The following is a 25960-nucleotide window of genomic DNA, read 5'->3' on the forward strand; positions in this document are numbered from 1 at the left end:
GGGGTGGGGGCATCCGGCGGAAGGCTCCGGAGAGGACCGAGGGATGGCGCCCTCCCCCGGCAGAAATCACCGAAGCCCAGGGTCCCGGCGGAAGATCGGGAGAGAAGAAACCCCCCCTTCTAAGAGAGCTAAAGAAGAAAGGGGGGGCTCCGGAGCAGATTAATAAAATATTTTATTCTGTGTGGTGTTTTTTTTTTTACTTTACATTTCCCCCATGTGAATGGGTAGAGGTACGATGTACCCCATACTCATTCACATAGGGTGGGGGGCCGGAATCTGGGGACCCCTTTATTAAAGGGGTCTCTCAGATTCTGATAAGCTCTCCGCCCGCATACCCCGACAACCAACGGCCAGGGTTGTCGGGAAGAGGCTCTTGTCCCTATCGACATGGGGGCAAGAGTGCTTTGGGGTGGGGGGGGCAGTGCCCCCCTCCCCCACAGCACACACTCCCCCATGTTGAGGGCATGTGGTCTGGTATGGCTCAGGAGGGAGGGGGGCGCTCGCTCGTCCCCACCCCCATTCCTGTCTGACCAGACTGCGTGCCTGGGATAAGGGCTTGGTTTGGATCTTGGGGGGGGGGCCCACGCTATTTTTTTGGGCCCCGGTTTAACCCCTTATGTTCCAGACCAAGCCTAAGAGCCTGGTATGCACCTGGAGGGAACCCACCTTATTTTTTTTGGGGGGGTCTGGAGTTCCCCTTCATGAACAGCGATCTGTCATTTACACATGTCAGTCCCATCCCCCCCCCTACAGTTAGAACACACCCAGGGAACATATTTAACCCCTCCCTCGCACCTAGTGTTAACCCCTTCCCTGCCAGTGGCATTTTTTGAGTAAGCAATGCATTTTTTACAGCACTGATCGCTAGAAAAATGCCAATGGTTCCAAAAAAGTGTTCGATGTGTCCGCCATAATGTCGCAGTACCGATAAAAATCGCTGATCGCCCCAATAACTAGTTAAAACAACAAAAAAAATAAATTTGTAGACGCTATACCTTTTGCAAAAACCAAACACTAAACGCTATTTGCGATTTTTTGGAACCAAAAAGATGTAGAATACGTATCGGCCTAAACTGAGGGGTTTTTTAGTTTTTTGAATATATATTTTTGGGGATATTTATTATAGCAAAAAGTAAAAATATTTTTTACATATGTGGGCGGGACTTACGCAAGTCCCGCCCACATATATAAACATCGTTCAAACCACACATGTGAGGTATTGACGCGTGCGTTAGAGCGAGAGCAATACTTTTACCACTAGACTTTCTTTGTAACTATAAACTGGTAACATGGAAAAAAATATAAAAGGTCGCCTATGGGGATATTCACGGAATTCATTTTGGCCCCATTGCAGGAGTGTTTCCAATAGTAAAGCGTGACATGTAAGGTATCTATTTACTCAGTGTAACATCATCTTTCACATTATCCCCAAAAATTGGGCTCACTTTTGTGTTTTGTTAAATTTTAACCACTTGAGCCCGGACCATATTTCTGGTCAATGACCGGGCAAGTTTTTGTGATTCGGCGCGGCGTCGCTTTAACTGACAATTGCGCAGTCGTGCGACGTGGCTCCCAAACAAAATTGGCAACCTTTTTTTTCACACAAATAGATTATTAAATGTGCGTGTTTACTTCTGTCTTTAACACCTCCCCTTCAGGCTGGAAAGCATCAGATCAGGGGAAACAAAAAAAAAAAGCTCTCATTCCATTGCAGCTTGGTTCCTACATGTGTGATGAACTGAGCATGCTCAAACACTTAGAAAAAAAATATCCTTTCTTTTTAAAAGGTGAAAAACACTCATTGGATGCTCATAGAGCGTGGTTTGGATTAATTGCAGGTGTGCCCAATTACAAGCTCACCCAAACTAGAGACTGCAATTTGTTCATGTGATTTCAATTGATTCATTACTAGCACTGTTATAAAAAGCTTGGATCGATCATTCCTCAGCTGCCCTCAGAAGGGGCAGGCTGGCAGAAATGCTGTTGCTAAACACAAATGTGGTTTGTTGCATGGGTTTTGTTTTATTTTGCCAATGGTTTTGGTTTATTTTTAAATAATGTTCACTTTGATGTATTTGTCTATGTGGCCTTATTTTATGAAAAATGTGTAAAGCTATGGTTAATTAGAATTTTGAAATGTATTTTTGTTTGTCTTTTTTTGCTTTCCTTGTTTTGTTGACCAATAAAAATTACTTTAAAATTGTTAAGTTTGTCTTTTGTTACTTTTTCATGCTACATATGTTGACAGCTGCAGCTGAACTAGGTTTGGGCCTAACAAATTATGTGTGATTTTTGTCTAAGCTTCTTTCCTGGTGTGTAATCATGAAATGTTTGCCATGTTTATTCTCCCTGACTTTAAAGACAAAAACTGGTAAGTATTTTATTTATTCTGCAGTGGTCCTCAGCCCTCAAGTACCCCCGACAGGACATGTTTTGGGGATTTCTCTTATCAAGAATTGCTGTCCAGACTATTTTAAAGCACATGTGCAAGATGAAGGAAAACCTGCAAACATGGCCTGTGGGGGGGGGGGGGGTTTGCTATTGGTGGACAGGCTTGACGTGCTGATTTACAGCACTGTGCTTAAATCTAGCGCAAGGCAATCCTATTCAAATTGTGGGTGTTTGAGGGAAGCCAAGTGAGTGTTAGAACCCCTGCTTTGTGTTTTTTTATTTTTGTGTTGAGCTTTGTGTCCCTTTTCTTAAAATTGGCTTCACTTCCTGTCACACAGCTGAACAGGAAGTGAGGTTAAAACCCTACCAGTGTCATTTCTTGGGGACACCGGTCAATCTAACTAGTGTCCCCATTAAGCAAATTGCACTGCTGTGTACACCCCAAATCATGGGTCTTCAAACTACGGCCCTCCAGTTGTTCAGGAACTACAATTCCCATCATGCCTAGTCATGTCTGTGAATGTCAGTGCATTACAAGGCCTCATGGGATGTGTATTTCTACAACAGCTGGAGGGCCGTAGTTTGAGGATCCCTGCCCCAAATGATTATTTAGTTTGGGGTTTAGTAAAGGCAAAGCCACTCTGCAGTACAAGCATAGTTGCTGAAAATCAGAGAGGAAGCACTGATGGTTTTAACATCCAATCCTGTAGAAGCAAAGTTGTTTTGTTTTCTTCCTTGCTTTGCACTTGTAGGAGTGGATTTGCCTTTAGTAAATGGACCCCAAAGTCCAAGATCCCTAATAATTTGGGGTGTACACAGCAAAATGCTAGAGTGCAATTTACATAATGGGAAACTATTTAGATTGATCTGTGTCCACAAGAAAATATATTAGTAAGGTTTTACCCTCACTTCCTGTTTGGCTATGTGACAGGAAGTGAATGAATTAGAAAGGGTGAAGACACCTCACAAATGTTGTCACTATCAGGGGTGCAGACATCCCCAAAAAAATGAGCAGATAATACTTATTTGCAAATTAATAATTTTTTAGTTAACATTGGGTGGGGTGCTCTAACACACACATTCCTACATATTAGCAACGCTCTATCCTGGCCTATTGGCATGGTTATATTTTCTTAGGGCTCTCAATAAAACTCTATGAAATTTGTGCTTAAACTAGAACCAGGGGCGGACTGACAACTCATGGGGCCCCCGGGCAATAGAAGATTATGGGGCCCCTCTGGCTTACAGATGACCACCACGCCAGGAGGTAGTGCAGAGGCGGGCAGCTAAAATCTTGGGATATTCACATTAAAAGCATGTCATTTTCGGACATATCAGGGACAGATCTAAAAAAAACACAGATTTTTACATACTGTCCCTGGTTTTACTGAGCCTGGCAACCCGGATGGGGCCCCCTAGTGGCATGGGGCCCTCGGGCAGTGCCCGAGTGACTCAATGGTCAGTCCGCCCCTGACAAGAACTATAATCAACAAGTTTTATTTTCTTTCATTTTGGATAGAGTGAGGGAGGGTTATAGGCCCTGTCAGTTTATTTTGTATTATCTGTGTCCAATTGGGGAGATTTGCCTTCACTTCCTGCCCCATAGCCAAACAGGAAGTGAGAGAAAAACTATGCAAATTAACCACTTCCCGCCCAGCCTATGGCCAATTTACGTCCGGGAAGTGGTTACACAATCCTGACAGGACGTCCTGCAGGATTTCATGCCGCACGCGCCTGTGGGGGCACGCAGCGCGGCGATCGGTGATGCGGGGTGTCAGTCTGACACCCTGCATCTCCGATCTCGGTAAAGAGTCTCTCACGGAGACGGAGACTCTTTACCACGTGATCAGCCGTGTCCAATCACGGCTGATCACGATGTAAACAGGAAGAGCCATCGATGGCTCTTCCTCACTCGCGTCTTACAGACGCGAGTATAGGAGAGCCGATCGGCGGCTCTCCTGACAGGGGGCGTTCGCGCTGATTGTTTATCAGCGCAGCCCCCCCTCGGATCACCACACTGGACCACCAGGGATGCCCACCCTGGACCACCAGGGTGTGCAAAAACAAAAAAAATATAGAACAAAAAAACAAAAAGCATTAAAAAATAAGAAAAAAGATGCCAATCAGTGCCCACAAATGGGCACTGACTGGGAAAATCAGTGCCACCCCACAGTGCCCATCCATGCACAGTGCCCACCTATCAGTGCCCACCTGTGCCACCCATAAGTATCCATCAGTGCCGCCCATAAGTATCCATCAGTGCCACCCATAAGTGCCGCCCATCTGTGCCGCCCATGAGTGCCCATCAGTGCCGCCTATGAGTGCCCATCAGTGCCGCATAGCAGCGCCGCCAATCAATGCCACCTCATCTGTGCCGTCAGTACTACCTCATCGATGTCCATCAGTGCCATCTCATCGGGGCCCATCAGTGCCGCCATATCAGTGCCCGTAATTGAAAGAGAAAAACTTATTTACAAAAAAATTAACCTAAAAAAAGAAAAAGGTTTTTTTGTTTCAAAATTTGCAGTCTTTTTTTAGTTGTTGCGCAAAAAAAAACCGCAGAGGTGATCAAATAACAACAAAAGAAAGCTCTATTTGTGGGGAAAAAAGGACGCCAATTTTGTTTGGGTACAGTGTTGTATGACCGCGCAATTGCCATTCAAAGTGCGACAGTGTTGAAAGCTGAAAATTGGCTTGGGCGGGAAGGTGCGTAAGTGCCTGGTATGGAAGTGGTTAAGGGAATCCAGTGCCCCCCCAGAACTAGTGTGTGGGTCCCCTGAAAATTACTGGGCGGGGTTATACAAAAACAGGGTGTGACCTTGACAGGAAGGGGTGGGTCATTTTTCTATTAGGAGGTGCAGATATGTAGTCAGGCCTAGGGCAGAACCAAACCTTAATATACTACTGCATATTAGGGCTTATTTAGACCGGAACCGATTTACAGCGTGTTTTTATATTGTGGGAGGAAACCCACGCAGGCACAGGGAGAACATGCAAACTCCATGCAGATGCTGTCACGGGCGGGATTCGAACCAACGACTCTTTTGCTGCTAGGTCAAAGTGCTATACACTACACCACTGTGGTGAACGAACATGATTGCAGCTGAAAGCATGAGATCTTTTTTTTTTTTTTTCAATACCATGCTTTCCAGCCTTATTGACCCCGCCTCTCTCCATAAAGAGGACCTGTCACACACTAGTCCTATTACAAGGGATGTTTACATTCCTTGTAATAGGAAGAAAACTGATAATTTTTTTTTTATTTTTTTATTTCAGTGTAAAACATTATAAAACTAAATAAAAATAAATAAGAAAACCCCAAAAAAAATTTTTAAAGCGCCCCGTCGCGACGAGCTCGCGCACAGAAGCAAACGCATACGCGAGTAGCGCCCGCATATGAAAACAGTATTCAAACCACACAAGTGAGGTATCGCCGCGATCGTTAGAGTGAGAGCAATAATTCTAGCCCTAGACCTACTCTGCAACTCAAAAAATGCAACCTGTAGAATTTTTTAAACGTCGCCTATCGAGTTTTTTAAAGGGTAAAAGTTTGACGCCATGCCACGAGCGGGCGCAATTTTTAAGCGTGACATGTTGGGTATCATTTTACTCGGCGTAACATTATCTTTCACAATATAGAAAAAAATTGGGCAAAATGTATTGTTGTCTTATTTTTTAATTCAAAAAAGTGATTTTTATCCAAAAAAAGTGCGCTTGTAAGACCGCTGCGCAAATACGGTGTGACAAAAAGTATTGCAATGACTGCCATTTTATTCCCTAGGATGTCTGCTAAAAAAAAATATATAATGTTTGGGGGTTCTGATTAATTTTCTAGCCAAAAAATTGTGATTTTCACATGAAGGAGAGAAGTGCCAGAATTAACCCGGTGGGCAAGTGGTTAAAGTACTCATGGCTATAAAGAATAGAGTCATTGCTCATTAAAAAAAAAAAAAAAAAGGGGGTCCCTCCAAATTAAATTACCAGGCCCTTCAGGTCTGGAATGGATATTAAGGGGAACCCCGCCGTAAAAACCCCCAAAAAAAAAGACGTGCGGTTCCCGGCAAATATCCATTCCAGACCCTTCAGGTCTGGTGTGGATTTTAAGGGGAACTCCACCCCAAATTGAAAAAAAAAATGGCGTGGAGTCCCCCTAAAAATCCACACCAGACCCTTATCCGAGCACGTTGACCTGGCCGGCCGCAGAAAAGAGGGGGGGACAGAGTGCGGCCCCCCCCCTCTCCTGAACCGCACCAGGCCACATGCCCTCAACATGGGGAGGATGTCCCCATGTTGATGGGGACAAGGGTCTCATCCCCACAACCCTTGCCCGGTGGTTGTGGGGGTATGCGGGCGGGAGGTTTATCAGAATCTGGAAGACCCCTTTAACAAAGGGGACCCCCAGATCCTGACCCCCCCCCTGTGTGAAATGGTAATGGGGTACATTGTACCTCTACCATTTCACCCCAAAAAAAATGTCAAAGTGATAAAAATGACAGTAGCCGGTTTTTGACAAATCTTTTAATAAAGTCTTCTTTTCTTCTTTCCTTCGGGGTTCTTCCGCTGCTTCTTCTCGTCCACATCTTGCCCGACATCTTCTTCTATCTTCTCCGTCCGTCCTTCCGCCTTCTGGTACCGCATCTTGCCCGTTGTCTTCTCCGTCCGCCTCCTCGTCCGCATCTTGGGTCTTCTGCGGTCTTCTTCTCGGTCCGCCACCTTCTCGTCCCCTGCGTTTGAATTGTAATTGGCCGCCGTTTTCCCGCTCCTGGGACCCGCCCCCCTCTGACGCCACAAGTAAACTCCTTAGAAGGTCATGTGCGTCAGAGGGGGGCGGGGTCGCAGAGCGTCACACAGCGGGGGAATTCAATTTCAATCGCGCCGCCCGGAGAAGAAGTTCCCGCCGTGTCACACTCATGTGACCCCGCCCCCCTCTGACGCACATGACCTTCTAAGGAGTTTACTTGTGGCGTCAGAGGGGGGCGGGTCCCAGGAGCGGGAAAACGGCGGCCAATTACAATTCAAACGCAGGGGACGAGAAGGTGGCGGACCGAGAAGAAGACCGCAGAAGACCCAAGATGCGGACGAGGAGGCGGACGGAGAAGACAACGGGCAAGATGCGGTACCAGAAGGCGGAAGGACGGACGGAGAAGATAGAAGAAGATGTCGGGCAAGATGTGGACGAGAAGAAGCAGCGGAAGAACCCCGAAGGAAAGAAGAAAAGAAGACTTTATTAAAAGATTTGTCAAAAACCGGCTACTGTCATTTTTATCACTTTGACATTTTTTTTGGGGTGAAATGGTAGAGGTACAATGTACCCCATTACCATTTCACACAGGGGGGGGGTCAGGATCTGGGGGTCCCCTTTGTTAAAGGGGTCTTCCAGATTCTGATAAACCTCCCGCCCGCATACCCCCACAACCACCGGGCAAGGGTTGTGGGGATGAGACCCTTGTCCCCATCAACATGGGGACATCCTCCCCATGTTGAGGGCATGTGGCCTGGTGCGGTTCAGGAGAGGGGGGGGGCCGCACTCTGTCCCCCCCTCTTTTCTGCGGCCGGCCAGGTCAACGTGCTCGGATAAGGGTCTGGTGTGGATTTTTAGGGTGACTCCACGCCATTTTTTTTTTCAATTTGGGGTGGAGTTCCCCTTAAAATCCACACCAGACCTGAAGGGTCTGGAATGGATATTTGCCGGGAACCGCACGTCTTTTTTTTTTTTGTTTTTTACGGCGGGGTTCCCCTTAATATACATTCCAGACCTGAAGGGCCTGGTAATTTAATTTGGGGGAACCCCTACACATTTTTTTTGTTTGTTTTATGAATGAATCCCTTTAGAATTGTCAGAGCCGACAATTCATTATAGCCGCGTGTGAATTTTTAAATGACTTTTTTCCTTCAGAATGTCACTTTGTGCAGGGGGAGTTCTAAGTGCGGGAAAAATGCGCTATTTCACATGCTGACATTACACCCCCCCTAGGTACGAAATTTAAAGGAATATTTCACTTTTATTGTTTCACTTTAAGAATTATTAATTTCACTGCTCCCGAAAAAACGGCCGTTTTAAAAAATAAAAAAAGCATTGATACATGTTCCCTGGGGCAGGACTGAGGTCCCCAAACACTTTTTAGGACAAAACTTGCAGATTAGCCTTTAAAATGAACACTTTTGATTTCTCCCATAGACTTCTATAGGGAGTTCGGCGCGGCTTTACATATTAGTTTCAATGCGCCGGCTGCTACGCTGGTTCATGCGCCTGATTAAGCCTCCACCCGGAGTACTAATTAATGCATGAACCAGCGCAGCGCACATAGCTTAGTAAATCAGGCCCAATGTGTTCCCTCGTGTGAAAAGCAATTTTTTTTTTTTGCATAGTGCCACGCAGTAATAGATACAAAAATAAACCATTAATAAACATATAATGCCACAAATCATATCCAAAAAACTCAAATCAACTGTGCAAGTCCACAATTATTATTAAATAAAAGTTATTCAATTACATGTTAAAATATCAGTGTCCATTGTTATTTTATTCCACTTGCCATAAACACTGTATTCTTTCAGCAACGCTTTTGTAAATCACTCCAACTTATATTGTGCAAAACCCATTGCCAACATTCCAATACTCTCACTTTGTCGTTTGACCCAATAAAAATCAGATCTCATGGGCTTTCCCTTTAAATAGGATATGATATGTTTGGGAGGAGCCTATGACATCATGTCGCAAACAAAAAGTGTGCGGGCCGCTATCTTACGTGAGCCATTTCTAATGCATTTGCATGTAATCTGATGAGCAACAGCAAATGTTCACTTTTTAAGTTAGGTCTTTAATGTTGGGGTTTATTTTGAATAAAAAAAAAAATCTTAAATATATGCAGGGCACTATATATATATATATATATATTCTTCTTTTTTGAGCTTCTTATATACAACCATATACAAGGATTCCTGTGGATTGAATGCCATCCGTATACAGCAGAGGGGAACACTTCTGACATATCTTCTTACCCTGTTTAAAGGGAAAGCATGAGACCTCTGATTTATATTGGCTCAAGCCACAAATTGAGAGTATTTGAATGTTGGTGATGGGTTTAGCACAATACAGGTTAGAGTGATTCATAAAAACGTTTCAGAAATAATACAGTATTTATGGCACAAGTGGAAGAAAATATTAATGGCTGCACACATTGAAAATTAAAGTATTAAAGTAAGTAGTAGCGGCCGAAAAAGGGTTAATACCGCCGGTGATCCGCCTCTGCAGAGGAGCATTGCCAGCTGTATAGCTGCAGTTTTCCATTGCTTTCAATTGAAAGGAGCGATGGAGGAGCGGTAAACACACCGCTCCTTCACCGCTACAAAGATGCAGCTAACAGGACTTAGTGCACTGCTAGTTAGTGCACTGCTCCAGTGTGAAAGCCCTCGGGTAGTCACATTGGAGAAACAGCGACCGCTGTTTCAGGTCGGTTTGCAGGCGCTTTTTTTAGCGCAATAGCGCCTGCAAACCGCCCCACTGTGAAAGGGTTCTAAGAGTAATTGTTTTATCTGTTGTTCTGCTTTGTGTAGAGACCAAATTTGATGCTTCATGCCTAGCAGAACCGGTAACACAATAGAAAAGACCCAAATTGTTAATAAATCTCCCAAATTCTACAATAACATCTCATCTGTGCAACCAGGCTTTTGTGCACTGTACATTACAGAAGTTATGGGTTATTTGAATTTCCAGAACATCCAGAGATTGAAATACACAGTCTCAAAGACTAGTTGGGAACATTACATGTAGACTACGAAATTTAGATACAGTTGCATAGAACATCTAACTGTATATTAAACATTTGCCCCCGCCCCCCCCCCCCCCCCCTTCCTTTCAACACGGTAGTACTAATATCTCCCTCCTGTATAATGCAAATTACAAGAGATTTTTTTTTTTTCAAGAATTATATTTACCTGAGTGGATGCAGCATCGGTCCGATCCTGCATCTGTCCCCTTCTGGCTCTAAGATTGAGAACCGAATGATCAAACACAGCTGATCGCTTGGATCTCAGAGCTTCGCGAGCAGAGCTAGTGACGGTCAGTCACTGCTGTCTGCTCTGCCCCCCTTCGCTCACTGGAGTGCTAGGCTGTGGAGGGGGCGGGAGTGGTTGGCTTAGGCTCAGCCTCCCTGAGAGGCTGAGACGGGTGCCAGTCCAGACATGTGGGTGGATCCTGACCATATGGTTAAGATTTTTCCCCATCCTGGACCGGCTCTGTGACATCAGCTGACAGCGGGATTCAGCCCGCTATCTGCTGAAAACAGGTCACAGGAGTGCAGAACGAATTGCACTCCTGTGATGCACAGGAGAAGTACAGCCAAACAAGCTTTGGCTGTACTTCTCCTTTAACTCAACCCTGACAAACCTGTGCTGTGATGTTAAGAGTTTGTGTAGATAAGTAAAAACATGATCCAGAGTTACTTAATCCTTGCTGGATCAAGACACTCTATATGACATAAGCAAACATTTATAAATCACAAAGCACCAGTAATAAAGACAAATCATTCACCTGTAGCATAACAACGTTGTCACCTTCAAATGTGACAAAGACATCAGAGTCACATTTCAAGCCTGGTATTCGGTTTTCCATCATAAAGCCCTGTAAAAAAAGGAAGTGCCAGCCATTATTTAGTGAAGAGTTTCACAGGGAACAACATTTTAGTTGATGCAACAGTTGTAAATGTATTTAAAGGTACTTATATCATACTCGACCTCAACACAATCCCAAAAATAGAAAGGGTGTGAGTACATATTGAAGATTATTGTTATAATCTTTCCCCTAAAGTCATTTAATCTATGCAATTCACATTTTACATGCTTGTTGTACCATATTCATTTTACTGTATAACAAATCTTGTGTTTATCTGTATTTTACCAGAGTAGCTCAGCCTCACTGAATAACAACTGCTGAGTTAAAATCTTAGCCAGAGAATACACTCTTTTCAAACATCTGACTGAGATTAGTAAATTAAAATAAAAAGATGATGAAAGAAGCCCTATATAATTCATTCTATCAATACTTACTATTTTTTTTTAAAGAAAAACATCTTGGATCTCTTATGGCAGCTGTTCAAATGATCGTATTTTAGGTATCTATCCTATGATCCCGAAAAAGGGATTTTGATCTTGTCTTTTTAAATCTTTTAAAAATATTTTTTTTGAGTATAAACCTGTGTTTATCCCAAGCATGGGGGACACTGTCGTGTACGATTGGCTGACTCACTACCTCTGTTGAAGTCTGTTCCAAGCATCAACTACTCTTTTTGTAAAGTAATGCTCTCTAAGGTTCAGTATTGAACTTTTCCCCTGCTAGCCCTCGGGTAGTCACATTGGAGAAACAGCGACCGCTGTTTCAGGTCGGTTTGCAGGCGCTTTTTTTAGCGCAATAGCGCCTGCAAACCGCCCCACTGTGAAAGGGGTCTAAGAGTAATTGTTTTATCTGTTGTTCTGCTTTGTGTAGAGACCAAATTTGATGCTTCATGCCTAGCAGAACCGGTAACACAATAGAAAAGACCCAAATTGTTAATAAATCTCCCAAATTCTACAATAACATCTCATCTGTGCAACCAGGCTTTTGTGCACTGTACATTACAGAAGTTATGGGTTATTTGAATTTCCAGAACATCCAGAGATTGTGGGGCCTGGGTATGGTCTCTAAGGCCTCGTACACACGACCGAACATGTCTGCTGAAACTGGTCCACGGACCAGTTTCCGCGGACATGTTCGGTCGTGTGTAGGGCCGACCGGACAATTTTCCAGCCTAGCGGACAGGTTTCCAGCGGACAAAAGTTTCTTAGCATGCTAAGAAACTTGTCCGCTGGAAGCCTGTCCGTCGGACATGTCCGATGGTCAGTACGACTCATCGGACATGTCCGCTGGCTCGAGAACCCGCGCATGGCGTCAAAGTGATTCGACACATGCGTGAAAGCATTGAACATCCGGGTTTGCGGACGTGGCGGCATCAACGTCACCGCCACGTCACCGCGCTGTCTGTCCGCAGGGATTTTGGTTTGATGGTGTGTACAACCATCAGACCAAAATCTCGGAGCGGACATGTCCGATTAAAAACGGTCATCGGACATGTTCGCTCGTCTGTACAAGGCCTAAGGCTGCCCTAAGGATAAGTCAGCCAGCCCAGATAGTTGCTGTAGGAGACTAGCTTAAAGTGGAAGTCCATGATAAAACTAAAATCCCTGCATCTATAGCCACCAACATTCTAACACTAACCTCTCTAGCCCTAAAAAGAAAAACTCGCTATACATACCTTTCTACAGGCGATCTGACGCGATTTCCAGCGGCCGAAGCTCTGATCCCACTCTGAGATGTGAGCCATGGCTTCGCTGTATTGGCGGGTGCAGAGGACAAGTCTGTCAACGGAAGCCCCATAGTAAGTCTATGGGTGACATCACTTCCCATTCATTTTACAGCCGTTGTCGGACGTGTACTCGGGTCAGATCGCCTGCAGAAAAGGTCTGTATAGCATATTTTTCTTTTCAGGGCTAGAGAGGTTAGTGTTAGAATGTTGGTGGCTATAGATGCAGGGATTTTAGTTTCATCATGGACTTCCACTTTAAGCAGCGTACAGAAGTCTTGATTGAGGAGATTAAATACCCACAAATTCTTAAGAATGTGGATGGAAGAGTAAAATACATTTTAAAAGATAGAAAGGGAGAAAAAGTCCAACCTCCTATTACACTAGCAAAACAACTGAGGCATGATGGTTAGGAGTAGGGTTAACTAATATCAACCCCCTGAAGGCAGCATCTTACTTCATCCTTGTGTTCCTCAATGGAGGATAAAGATAAAAAAAACGTTGTTTACACGTTTTAACAGTATAGAGGGGCAGAAGGTAACGAAGATAACACTAAACCCTAAAACATTTAGAACAAATATTATTCTCTGTTGTCATTCAGTTAATTAAAATTTGGTAATTGGGCTTATGTTACTTTATAGGGCCATTGCAGGAGTACTACCAAAAATTCTGGTCAAGCAAAAATAATCATAAAGGGTAGCCATATAAATAATAAACTATAAAAAAAGTTTACCCTCACCAAGCCTGTTTCTAATAGAATAGAAATGACTGGTAAATGGTGAAAGCCCACCGATTAAAAAAAATAATTCCACAAAATTATAAGACAAAAGAACCCAACACTTTTTTTTTTTTTTTTACAAAATTTACAACAGGAGAATACTGAGCCGAATAATTTCTTTGCTTTTCCTCCACACAGATGTTTTGAAAGAATATTTTATTATTTAAAATACACCGCAAAACCCAAAATGAACAGGACGTGCATAAGGAGGTGAGGCATAACCAGCTGTGTGTTATGTTGTGGAGTGGAAAATTTGAGGATAAGCAGCACTGTCACGTGAGCGCGGCAGGTTTTGGCATTTCAAATAAACAATAAAATAAATCTATAAACAGAGTTGGGGGGAAAAATAAAAGTCAAGTAAATTGCACTAGTGTCCGTTCCAGGAAAATTCATATTTAGAGGAACTTAATGTGTTTGACTCTCTACTTCCCCACTAACTTTATTATGTATTAAAAAAAAAAAAAGAATAACTAACCACACTGAAACTGATTAAAGAGTACCTATTTGGATTCTGGAAAGTATTTTACAACTGTTTTCAATATTTTCCCATTTTGATAATCTGCATAGCACAACAAGCCCAAGAAATTAAGTTAAAACAATTTGAAGAAATTCTACGACAAGCAAAACCAAAGAAGCCCTGCTGTGTAGTGAAAAGCTGTCAAGATCATATACATTAATACATCTAAATTACATCTATAAATTTGGAGGGACTGGGTCATTATTTTAAAGTGTTACTAAACCCACAACAGTAAAATCTGTCTGTATATGGAGCAAAGCATGGTTGTTATGCTCACTGTGGAACCTAAGGAGTTAATCCTGTGCATTGTGTAAAAAGGCTATTCAAACCTGTCTCCTCTGATCACTTTCTTCTTCCACTGTCTCTAATATATCTCCTGATATTTACAGGGCCAGGGGACAGGCTGAACATGCTCAGTTTGGTGTGTATTGCTAGAGAGTTCTTTTTTTTTATTGGGAGAATCCATGTGTACAGCACAGGGCAAATCAGTACTGTCCAGACAGAGGGTCAGGGGTCCTGCATTCTCATAGGACAATCATCAAACTCCTCCTACAAGCTTTAACCAGACACTCATAGAAGTCACAAGACTGCTCTAACTGCTGATGAAAAAAAGTATTTAGCAGTTTATATTTATTAAAATAATTGAATTTCCATGTTCTGTGTACTGTGGGAGATCAGATATGCAAAGTCCTGGCTTCAAGCTAGGTCTGACATGCACTTTACACTTTACGTCACTTTTGCTGAGGGGTTGCCTAATGCACAGCATACACCGCTGGTCAGATAGCGCTGTCTGAACGGACTTCCACCGCTCTAGGTTGTTCCTAACAGGCTGTTGCACTCCACTGCAATTTTTTTTTTACATTTTCAACAATAAACAAGCGATACTACACTATATCTGCCTTCCCTGGCTCTTTTTGCCGGAGCTTGCTTTGCAGATGTGGGTGATTGAAGCAGAGGATATACTGTATACTAAGGATTTGATCTGGCTGTTCACGGGATCATTCGACCTGGTTCACTACACATGTGAACGATCGTTTGGGAGGAGATCATTGAATGGTTTCTAGGGATTGAGGAGTAACTTCATCCTTTATGGTCACTTCCTGGCCAGAGCCATCTGGTGAGCGCAATTTGTTGTCACTTTGGGTAAATAGTCACAAATTTTATCTGGAACACGGATTTTATTTTTCACATGGTGTTAGGAGCAGAATCATTCAAAAAGATTTCTGGAGTTGTTTTGAACTTTTTATGACATATTTGTTTTGAGTAATTATAAACTATGGCCCAGATTCTCGTAGGAGTTACGCCGGCGTATCTCCAGATACGCCGTCGTAACTCTGAGTTTGAGGCGTCGTATCTATGCGCCTTATTTCAGAATCAGTTACGCATAGATTTGTCTTAGATCCGACCACCGTAAGTCTCTTACGCCGTCGTATCTAAGTTGCATATTTGCGCTGGCCGCTACGTGGCGCTTCCGTCGATTTACGTGTCGAATATGGTAATGAGCTAGATACGCTGATTCTCAAAACATACGTGCGGCCGGCGCTTTTTTTTACGTTGTTTACGTTAGGCTTTTTTGGGCGTAAATTTACCCCTGCTCTATGAGGCGTAGATGAGGCGTACCAATGTTAGGTATGGACGTCGGAACAGCGTCGAATTTTTCACGTTTTACGTTGTTTGCGTAAGTCGTCCGTGAATGGGGCTGGACGTAAGTTACGTTCACGTCGACTAGGCATTGAGCGGGCGCAATTTAATTTGAAAATTCGACGTGATACTGAGCATGCGCCGTTCGAAAAAAGCGTCAATTACGTGGGGTCACGATTAATTTCTATAAAACACGACCACCACTTCCACATTTGAATTAGGTGGGCTTACGCCGGCCCAGTTACACTACGCCGGCGTAACTTAAAGTGCAAGTTCTTTGAGAATACGGGACATGCCGCTCTAAGTTACGGCGGCGTAGTGTATCTTAGATGCGCTACGCCCGCCTAACGATAGGCGATTCTACGAGAATCTGGCCCTATATATACAATTTTTTTTAAACATTTGTGCACATGTATAAAGTGAAGCAATTCGCTTAAACACGTTTTAACAAGGTTATAAACGTATACCGTATATACTCGAGTATAAGCCGAGTTTTTCAGAACATTTTTTATGCTGAAAATGCCCCCCCTCGGCTTATACTCAAGTCACCTTTTTGCGCCTGATCTCGCGGATTTGGGGACCCGGTACCGGACGCCCGTAGGTCCCCTGGACCCCAAACTTGGCACACATGTCGGGCACCCCTTCCATAGACTCCCATGTTAAACTTCAGTCTAGTCATGAGCACAGTGAGGCATGGGCACAGTGAGGCATGGACACAGTAAGTCATGGACACAGAGAGGCATGCACATGGACACAGTGAGGCAAAGTGAGGCATGCAGATGGACACCCTAGGCTTATACTCAAGTCAATAAGTTTTCCCATTTTTTTGTGGTAAAATTAGGTGCCTCGGCTTATATTCGGGTCGGCTTATATTCGGGTCGGATTATATTCGGGTCGGCTTATATTCGGGTCGGCTTATACTCGAGTATATATTTGCACATATCACTCTTTGCACCTTTAGTGATTGTATTGGAAGTGCCCTTTATCACATCATCATTCCTCATTTGTTTTTCACTAATTTTAGGTGCAGCAACCCTTCTCTTTTTAGTTTCACTATTGGCACCAGTATCCATTTATATATTATTCAAAAATGTTCATACCCGGGATGTTTACTAAACCAATATGCAGTGTCTAGTATTACAGTGACTAGTAATATTGCACCCTTGTTTGGACACATTTCAGTGTTTTTGATTTGATTACATTATTGAATAAAATGTATTTATATTTTTTATAATTATTTATAGTTATTTATTATATTTTAATTTATGATTTCAAGTTTAAAATGTTCTCATACCCAGGATGTCTACTAGACTCTCATTTGGACAGATTTAAGTGAGTTATTCCTAAGAATTACAGACCTACAATATAAAACACCAAATTTCCATGCAAAACAATGTACCGCTTTGACATGTCAAGCCTTGTACAAACGACCGAGGAACTCGACGGGCAAAACACATCGTTTTCCTCGTCGAGTTCCTTGTTAGGCTGTCGAGGAACTCGACAAGGCAAGGTTCTCCATTCCCGTCGAGGAAAAAGAAGACATGCTCTCTTTTTGGCTCGACGGGATCCTCAACAGTTTCCTCGTCGAAAAATGTACACACGACCGGTTTCCTCAACAAAAAAAAAATCCCAGCAAGTTTCTTGCTGGTTTTTGCCGAGAAACTCGGTCGTGTGTACGAGGCCTAAAAATCAGACATAATCAGACCGCCAGGGAGGTTAATTCATGCTTTTTTTTTCAGAAATCACTCTGAAGTGTGCTTAACTGAGAAACCCCCCTCCAGATGAAAGAAAAAAATGCCCATAAAGTCATACTTCTGAGATGTATGACATAATTTGGGCCTAGACTAGAAACTAGGAAGCAACTGATGAAATGCTAAAATAAATAAAAAAAATAAAAAAAGTAAATATAATATACCTTCCTATCTATTTACAACGGCTGGTAGCAAAAGGATTAAAAATGGTTAATATTCATTGAGAGAGTTTAGTTCCACTTTAAAAAAATACAATTATTTGCATGACAGTGCTTTGACAAACTAACGTATGCCTCGTACACACGATCGCGATTCCCGAAGGGAAAAGTGTGATGTGAGCTTTTTGTTGTGAATTATGACCGTGTGTATGCTCCATCGCACTTTTTCTGTCATAATTTCGGCGAATCGCGTTTACATGTATGCAATTACGACGCTCAAAAAAACGCGCATTCTCAGAATCAAGCAGAAGAGCCGAACTGCCAATCGAACTTCATTGATCTCGGCTCGTCATATGTGTTGTACGTTACCGCTTTCTTGACGTTCAGAATTTAAGACAAGATTAGTGTGATCGTGTCTATGCAAGACAAATTTTAGCTGTTTTCCTGTTGTTGGAAATTACAATCGTGTGTATGAGGCATTAGGGTTTACATAATTATTTTTACTGGAACATGACAATACTAAACCAGCTTACCTGACCCCGATTTGTCACACCTATTCTAACCTTGGCATGTTACCTGAGGCTGGACTGCTAAAATTCTAGACTTCCTGAATGTAAAAAGTTATGGCTCCTCATTCACACACCTGCCATCAGTTCCTGTTTTTTTGTCCTAGGACTTCAAACATTTACAACTATGAATATTTCAAATCTACTCTGCAGTATCACATGGATGATTATGTACAGGATTCTAGCACATCCTGGTGTAATATACTTGTATTGCATACACTACACCAGTACCCTGCCTTGGGTGGTACCATATAGTTGGGCATACCACCTGCTGCCCTGTCTGCATTATGAGCCACATGGTTAACAATATATAAAAAATATTGGTGATAAATCAAATAAATACTTTAATATACTGCAAAATTAGTTTTTATAAGAATTTATCAACTACCCTTTCGCTACATCTATACACTAAATATATATATATATATATATATATATATATATATATATATATATATATATATATATATATATATATAAACACTCTCTGTAAAACAGCTTGATTTTATCTAGCGGCTAATGAGGATTAGAAATGACAGAGGCCTGCACTATTCTGTAATCTGAGCAGAGTCTCACAGCGTTTCTTGAACTGTTTGTGTTGGCTGGGTCTTCATGCTCACATCTGTTTGTAACATGTCCTAGCTCTGCAAAACCCGAGCTTAATCATATAATCATGTGCAGAACTATATTTTTACGTCACGCAATGGACAGAAATCTATTTTGGTTGGTTTGCGTGTTGTCAACTCTGGAGACCGGCAAATATACTGGTTTTCATTATTCATCTACAGCTTTTAGGGGGCTATTCTTGTGGAGCATTACAACGTTTTTTCAGAATTTAGATGAATACTAGATTCAAAACTAAGATTTTATTTTATATTTTATTTTAACTTCAGAGTAAAGAACATTACAAGTAGGGTTGCAGCGATACCACTTTTTTAAGACAGAGTACAAATACAAATAACAATACTTTTTTTTCCAAGTACTCGCCGATACCGATCACTGATACTTTTTTTTTTTAATGTCATGTGACAGTGGCACTAATATGCAGCACTGATGACGTGAGTAGCTTTTTTTTTTACAAGGTTATGTAAAAAAAATATATATATATATATATATATATATATATATATATATATATATATATATATATATATATATATATAATTTTTTTTTTTTTTTTACAATGCTTTCTCTTTTTTTTTGGGGGGGGGGGGGGGTTTGGTAGGTGTCAGTGTGTTTTGTATTGAATTTTTTATTATTTTTACAATTTTACTTTTTCAATATTTATTTAATACAATTCTTATTTTATTCTTATTTATTTATTTTTATTATCCCTGTTGGGGGTGGCTTTGGTGAGATATCAGGGGTCATAACAGACCCCTGACATCTCCCTTTTGAGACAGGGAAAGGGACTGAGGACAGAGATTCCCTGGTCTATTTCACTGAAATTAATGGACAGGAGACAGTAGCTCCTCTCCATTTATAATCTGAAGCATCGTAAACACAGTTTACAATGCTCAGTTATGAATGAACAGAGCATCACTGACTCATGTTCATTCGGAAAAAGAAGGAGTCGGTAAATTACATATTTACAGACTCATTTGTTCGCTCTCCATCCTGACAGATCGAGGACAGAGGGGGACCAAGGAACATGGAGGGGGGCCGGAGCATGGAGGAGGACCGAAGCATGGAAGGGGACCGAAGCATGGAGGGGGACCAGAGGAGTACAGAGGGGGACCAGAGGAGCACGGAGGGGGACCGGAGGAGCACAGAGGGGAATGGGAGGAGCATGGAGGGGGATGGGAGGAGCATGGAGGGGGACCAGACGAGGATATGGGGGACAGTCAGGGGTGATCGGTGCGGCGCTGGGGGTTACAATCTTCCTGTATACATTTCAATCAAGCAGCTAAAAGCTGCCGGGGGGGGGGGGGGGAGGAGGAGAAACGTCTGTCAGCTTTTTTATTGAAATGTATACAGGGAGATCGTGATTGTAACCCCCCCCCCCCCCCCCGCACTGATAACCCAGGTATCGGATTAAGCATCGGAGCATTTGCCTGAGTATTGATACTCGGGCAAATGCTTGGTATTGGCACTGATACTGATACTAGAATCGGTGCAATCCTAATTACAAATATACCTACCGATGTCCCCAGAATTTCCTATGCAGACTTTTTGAAAGTAGATTTGTGCGTAAATGTAGTCCCAGTTCTCTAACCCTAACTGTCAGTGCTAAGATCTCAAGATTGCAAGATCAGGCACATGTATGTGTGTTCTGAAAAGGGATGTTTACTCTCCCATACTCTGGAAGTCAGGATATTTTTGGATAAAAGACCCATCTGGAACTTTACAAATACCTATTAACCACTTCAGTCCCGGAAGGATTTACCCCCTTAATGACCAGGCCATTTTTTTTGCGATATGGCATTGTGTCGGTTGAACCGAAAACGATGTACCCAAACAATTTTTTTCCCCACAAATAAAGATTTCTTATAGTGGTTTTTATTTTTGATGCTATAAACCGGGGATATGCAATTAGCGGACCTCCAGCTGTTGCAGAACTACAAATCCCATGAGGCATAGCAAGGCTCTGACAGCCACGAGCATGACACCCAGAGGGAGAGGCATGATGGGATTTGTAGTTTTGCAACATCTGGAGGTCCGCTAATTGCATATCCCTGCTATAAACAAATAAAGTGAAACTTTTGAAAAAAAAAAAAATGTATTTATCAATTTAGGCCAATTTGTATTCTGCTGCATATTTTTGGTAAAACAAATCCCAAAAAGCGCATATTGATTGGTTTGCGCAAAAGTTACTGCATCTACAAAATATGTAATAGATTTATGGCATTTTTAATAATTTTTTATAAAACCATTTTTTTTTATAACCTTCTGTGCAGCCCTCTCTAATACTTACCTGAGCCCCATCTCAATCCAGCAATGTTGCACGAGAACCTCAGCTGTCCGGGAGACTCTCCCCCATTGGCAGCAGCTGACACCATTGGCTCCCGCTGCTGTCCATCAAAGTCAGTGAGCCAATGAGGAGACAGAGGGTGCGGGCCTAGCCGCGGCTGCATGTCTGAATGGACACACATAGCAGCGGCTCAGCTTGGGTGCCCCTATAGCAAGCTGCTTGCTGTGGGGGCCAGGATTGCCGGGGGGAGACCCGGGAAGAGGAGGATCTGGCCTTCTCTGTGCAAAACCACTGCACAGAACAGGCCAGTATAACATGTTTGTTCTTTTAAAACAAAACAAAAAAAGCAAGACTTTAATATCACTTTAAAGATTATGTCCATTAATTAATAATAACCTTCAAGTGCTGCTTGCAGCTATAATTTATCTTGTGCAATACTGTCCAAAAATGTGCTCTGTGAAAGTAGGCCTCCTGAAGACGTCAGCACGACGAAACGTTGAGGCGCGGGTACAGAAAAGAAAGGTGGTTCGCTGGAGACACCCAGAAGTGGTGAGAGGCCCGAGTGATCAGGGCTACAAACAGGGCTTATGCTTGTTATAGTGAACCAGTGTTGTATAATAAAAATGCTACATAACCCGGGTACAGGGCGGAATAGACAGTTAACTGTGAGCATGATAGATTTTTAAAGTTGTATATGTTAGTCGCCTAAATAAAAGTTTTTTTTTACACTATTGGAGCCCTTTATCTTCTCTGATTTTATGAAATCCCTGACTGTGGTGAGAGGATGGAGCGGTGCCACCTTGGATAAATAAACTCTTGGGGGAAAAACGATCACTGACCTACTCTAGCAGGGGATCATTCCTGTCTGGTGAGTTCTCATATGTGGTGGTGGCTTATTGCTGAACATGAGAGCACTTTTGGAAGAGCATTTTATGATTAATAGAATTTGGTTTGCACAATTTGCACGGAGCACTTTTTTGGACATTATTGCACAAGATAAATGATAGCTGCAATTGAATGATGTTATTTATTAATGGACTTTCTCTTTAAAGCTGCACTATACGGATTACGCACTATCTGGAACTTTGTGGTGTTCATTGTCCAGTGAGGAGCTTAAAGTGGTTGTAAAAGCATAAGGTTTTTTGTGTTAATGCATCCTATAAATAAAGATAAAAAGCCTTCTGTGTGCAGCAGCCCCCCTAATACTTACCTGAGTCCCATATCTATCCAGCGATGTTTACGAGTCCCTTGGCCATCCAGGACTCTCCCTCCTGATTGGCTGAGACACAGCAGTAGCGCCATTGGCTTCCACTGCTGTCAATCAAAGACAGTTAGCCAATCAGGAAAAAGGGAGTGGGGCAAAATGGCAGCTCCGTGTCTGAATGGACACAGAGCTGCAGCTCGGCTCGGATGCCCCCATAGCAAGCTGCTTGCTGTGGTGGCACTCAATGGGAGGGAGGGGCCAGGAGCGCAGAAGAGGGACCTGAGAGGAGGAGGATTTTGGCTGCTCTGTGAAAAATCACTGCACAGAGTAGGTAAGTATAAAAGTACAACATGTTTGTTATTTTTATCTATTTTTTAAACAAGACTTTACTTTGCACCCCACTGCCGGGAGAACACAACAGCTCCGTGGGAGGGATTCTCCATCAACGCTGACTGTGTTGAGGGAATCAAGCAATTGCCCCAGTCCACTTGCTCCCATCTACTTTGAAAAACAATCTAAATCCCCCTTACAGTAGAGGGCATAATAAAGCACCCTTGTGGCTGTATGTTCAAAGATTATTTTTTTTTCCCCATAATGTATTTTATTTATGAAAAAGAACAGTGTAAAATCAGCAAGGTCAAAAAGTGTACAAAAATCGTACAAAAAGTTAGACCAACAGTAGTGGGAATAATCCCATCTCAATAGGGAAGGATGTGCCTGAGAAGCTGGTCTACAGGTGGAGCAGGCTAAAGAGATTGTTACAAACATTGTAATGTGGTGACAGAAGTCTTCATGGTTTATCAGGTCTTTAACCACTTGCCGTCGCCGCACCGTCGAAATACGTCCACAAGGTGGCTCTGCTGGGCGAGAGCACGTAATATGACGTCCTCTCTCCCAGCCGCCACTAGGGGCGCGCGCGCGCGCCCCCCGCTCGCCCCCGACTCCCGTGCGTGTGCCTGGCGGGCGCGATCGCCGCCGGGCACACGCGATCGCTCGGTACAGAGCGGGGACCGGGAGCTGTGTGTGTAAACACACAGCTCCCGGTCCTGTCAGCAGGGGAAATGCTGATCTTCTGTTCATACAATGTATGAACCGAGGATCAGTGTTTCCCCTAGTGAGGCCACCCCCCCCCCCACACAGTAAGAACACACCCAGGCATACTTAACCCCTTCCCCGCCCCTAGTGTTAACCCCTTCACTGCCAGTGGCATTTTTATAGTAATCCAATGCATTTTTATAGCACTGATCGCTATAAAAATGCCAATGGTCCCAAAAATGTGTCAAAAGTGTCCGAAGTGTCCGCCATAATGTCGCAGTACCGAAAAAAAAATCGCTGATCGCCGCCATTACTAGTAAAAAATATATAATAAAAATGACATAAAACTACCCCCTATTTTGTAAACGCTATAACTTTTGCGCAAACCAATCAATAAACGCTTATTGCGATTTTTTTTTACAAAAAATATGTAGAAGAAAACGTATCGGCCTAAACTGAGGAAAAAAAATGTTTTTTTATATATTTTTGGGGGATATTTATTATAGCAAAATGTAAAAAATATTCATTTTTTTCAAAATTGTCGCTCTATTTTTGTTTATAGCGCAAAAACTAAAAACCGCAGAGGTGATCAAATACCACCAAAAGAAAGCTCTATTTGTGGGAAAAAAAGGACGCCAATTTTGTTTGGGAGCCACGTCGCACGACCGCGCAATTGTCTGTTAAAGCGACAGAGTCCCGAATCGCAAAAAGTACTCTGGTCTTTGGGCAGCAATATGGTCCGGGGGGGTAAGTGGTTAAAGTAATGGTATGGGTCGTGTATGGCAAAGAGATGGTATGGACCGCTTAAAGCGGGATTCCAATCCGTGAATTTTTTTTTTAATTAAAAAAGTCAGCAGCTACTAACACTGTAGCTGCTGACTTTTAATAAGGACACTTACCTGTCCTACTCTCCGGAACTGATGGCCCCCTGACGCCAATCCCTCGATCGGTGCAGGTCCCGCGCCGCCATCCACACTAAGGAAAGGGAAACAGGCAGTGAAGCCTTATGGCTTTACTGCCCGTTTCCTACTGCGCATGCGGGAGTCTCGCGCCGACTTGTAAATGGGTGGCTGCTTTTTGGGATTACACACAGTTCCCAGAAAGCACTGCGCCCATTCACTAGAAGAGGATGCAGAAGAAGACAGACCGCGGTTACAGAAGAGGCAGATTACGGACTTCCGCATAGCAGCAGGTATTTCGGGTGAGTATATATAAAAAAAATCAATTTTTTTGAGGATTTTTTGTGAATTGTTTTTCCCTGGGGGAAACTCCACTTTAAGACCCCTTTCACACTGGGGCGTTTTTCAGGCGCTTTGGCATTAAGAAAAAGCCTGTAAAGCGCCTGAAAGAAGCCTCATCTGCAATCCCAATGTGAAAGCCTGAGTGCTTTTTAGAGCCCTTTCACACTGCCAGCGCCTGAAAAATGCTGGTAAAGCGCCGCTAAGACCCCTTTCACACTGGGGTGTTTTTCAGGCGCTTTGGATTTAAAAAAATCTCCCTCAATGGGAAGGGGACTTTAGGAGCGGTGTAATCAACGCTCCTAAAGCGCTGCAAAGAAGCTGCTTGCATGACTTTTTTTGACACCCTGCCAGCACAGCGCCTCAGTGTGAAAGCACTCGGGCTTTCACATTGGGATTGCAGATGAGGCTTCTTTCAGGCGCTTTACAGGAGCTTTTTTTAACGCTAACACCACTTTCACACTGGGGCGTTTTTTAGGCGCTTTAGTGTAAAAGCTCTCGGACTTTCACATTGCAGATGCAGCTTCTTTCAGGCCCTTTACAAGCGCTTTTTTTTAACGCTAAAGCGCCTGAAAAATGCCCAAGTGTGAAAGGGGTCTTAAAGTGTTTCCATGTCTGGTACAAGGCAAGAATCGTCTGAATTTGCTGTTCAAGGTGCACAGAAACTGGATAGGTTGAATGGAGAGACGGGACTAGTCTAACATTAGGGGGGGATTTGCCTTTGGAATCCTGAAAAAGGGGAGACCCCTGATCTATTTTTCATACGTGTTCTGCATTAAAATATTATTCCCTTTCATCAGAGTAAACAGAGATATCACTGTATTAAGTAACTGCTGCTCTGTTGTGAAAAAAATTACCGTATTTTCCGGCGTATAAGACGACTTTCTAACCCCTTAAAATCTTCTTAAAAGTCGGGGGTCGTCTTATACGCCGGTAACCTAACATCCCTTACCTTATCCCAAGACATGCAGAATCGCGGCCGTATGATTTTTCAAAAGCCGCACCTCCTACGTCTTCTGTTCCGTGATAGGCGGAAACACTCAGCTTCCCAGGAGGCACTGTGTTCAGTGTCCGCCTATCACGGAGGCCCTCTCGTCCTGTGTTTAGTGTCCGCCTATCACGGAGGCCCTCTCGTCCTCGGCGAACACTGAACACTCCTGGGAAGCTGAGTGTTTCCGCCTATCACGGAACAGAAGACGTAGGAGGCACGGCCTTTGAAAAATCGTACGGCCACGATTCTGCATGTCTTGGGATAAGGTAAGGGTACAGTCTGGCATGTAATGGGGCACAGTCTGGCATGTAATCGGGGACAGTCTGGCATGTAATGGGGCACAGTCTGGCATGTAATGGGGCACAGTCTGGCATGTAATCGGGGACAGTCTGGCATGTAATGGGGCACAGTCTGGCATGTAATGGGGCACAGTCTGGCATGT

At 43.2% G+C, this 25960-nt stretch overlaps 1 protein-coding gene across 1 annotated transcript in view; it reads right to left on the reverse strand.

Annotated features, from left to right (window-relative positions):
- ACOXL (acyl-CoA oxidase like) overlaps positions 1-25960 on the reverse strand; it is a 456283-nt gene that overhangs the window by 196425 nt on the left and 233898 nt on the right. Inside the window, exon 13 of the mRNA XM_040351094.1 lies at positions 10925-11014. Coding sequence (XP_040207028.1) covers positions 10925-11014 — 90 coding nt within the window. The remainder of the gene's footprint in view (positions 1-10924; positions 11015-25960) is intronic.

Source organism: Rana temporaria, chromosome 4 (assembly GCF_905171775.1).
Source record: "Rana temporaria chromosome 4, aRanTem1.1, whole genome shotgun sequence".
In the NCBI taxonomy this organism is placed as follows: Eukaryota; Metazoa; Chordata; class Amphibia; order Anura; family Ranidae; genus Rana; species Rana temporaria.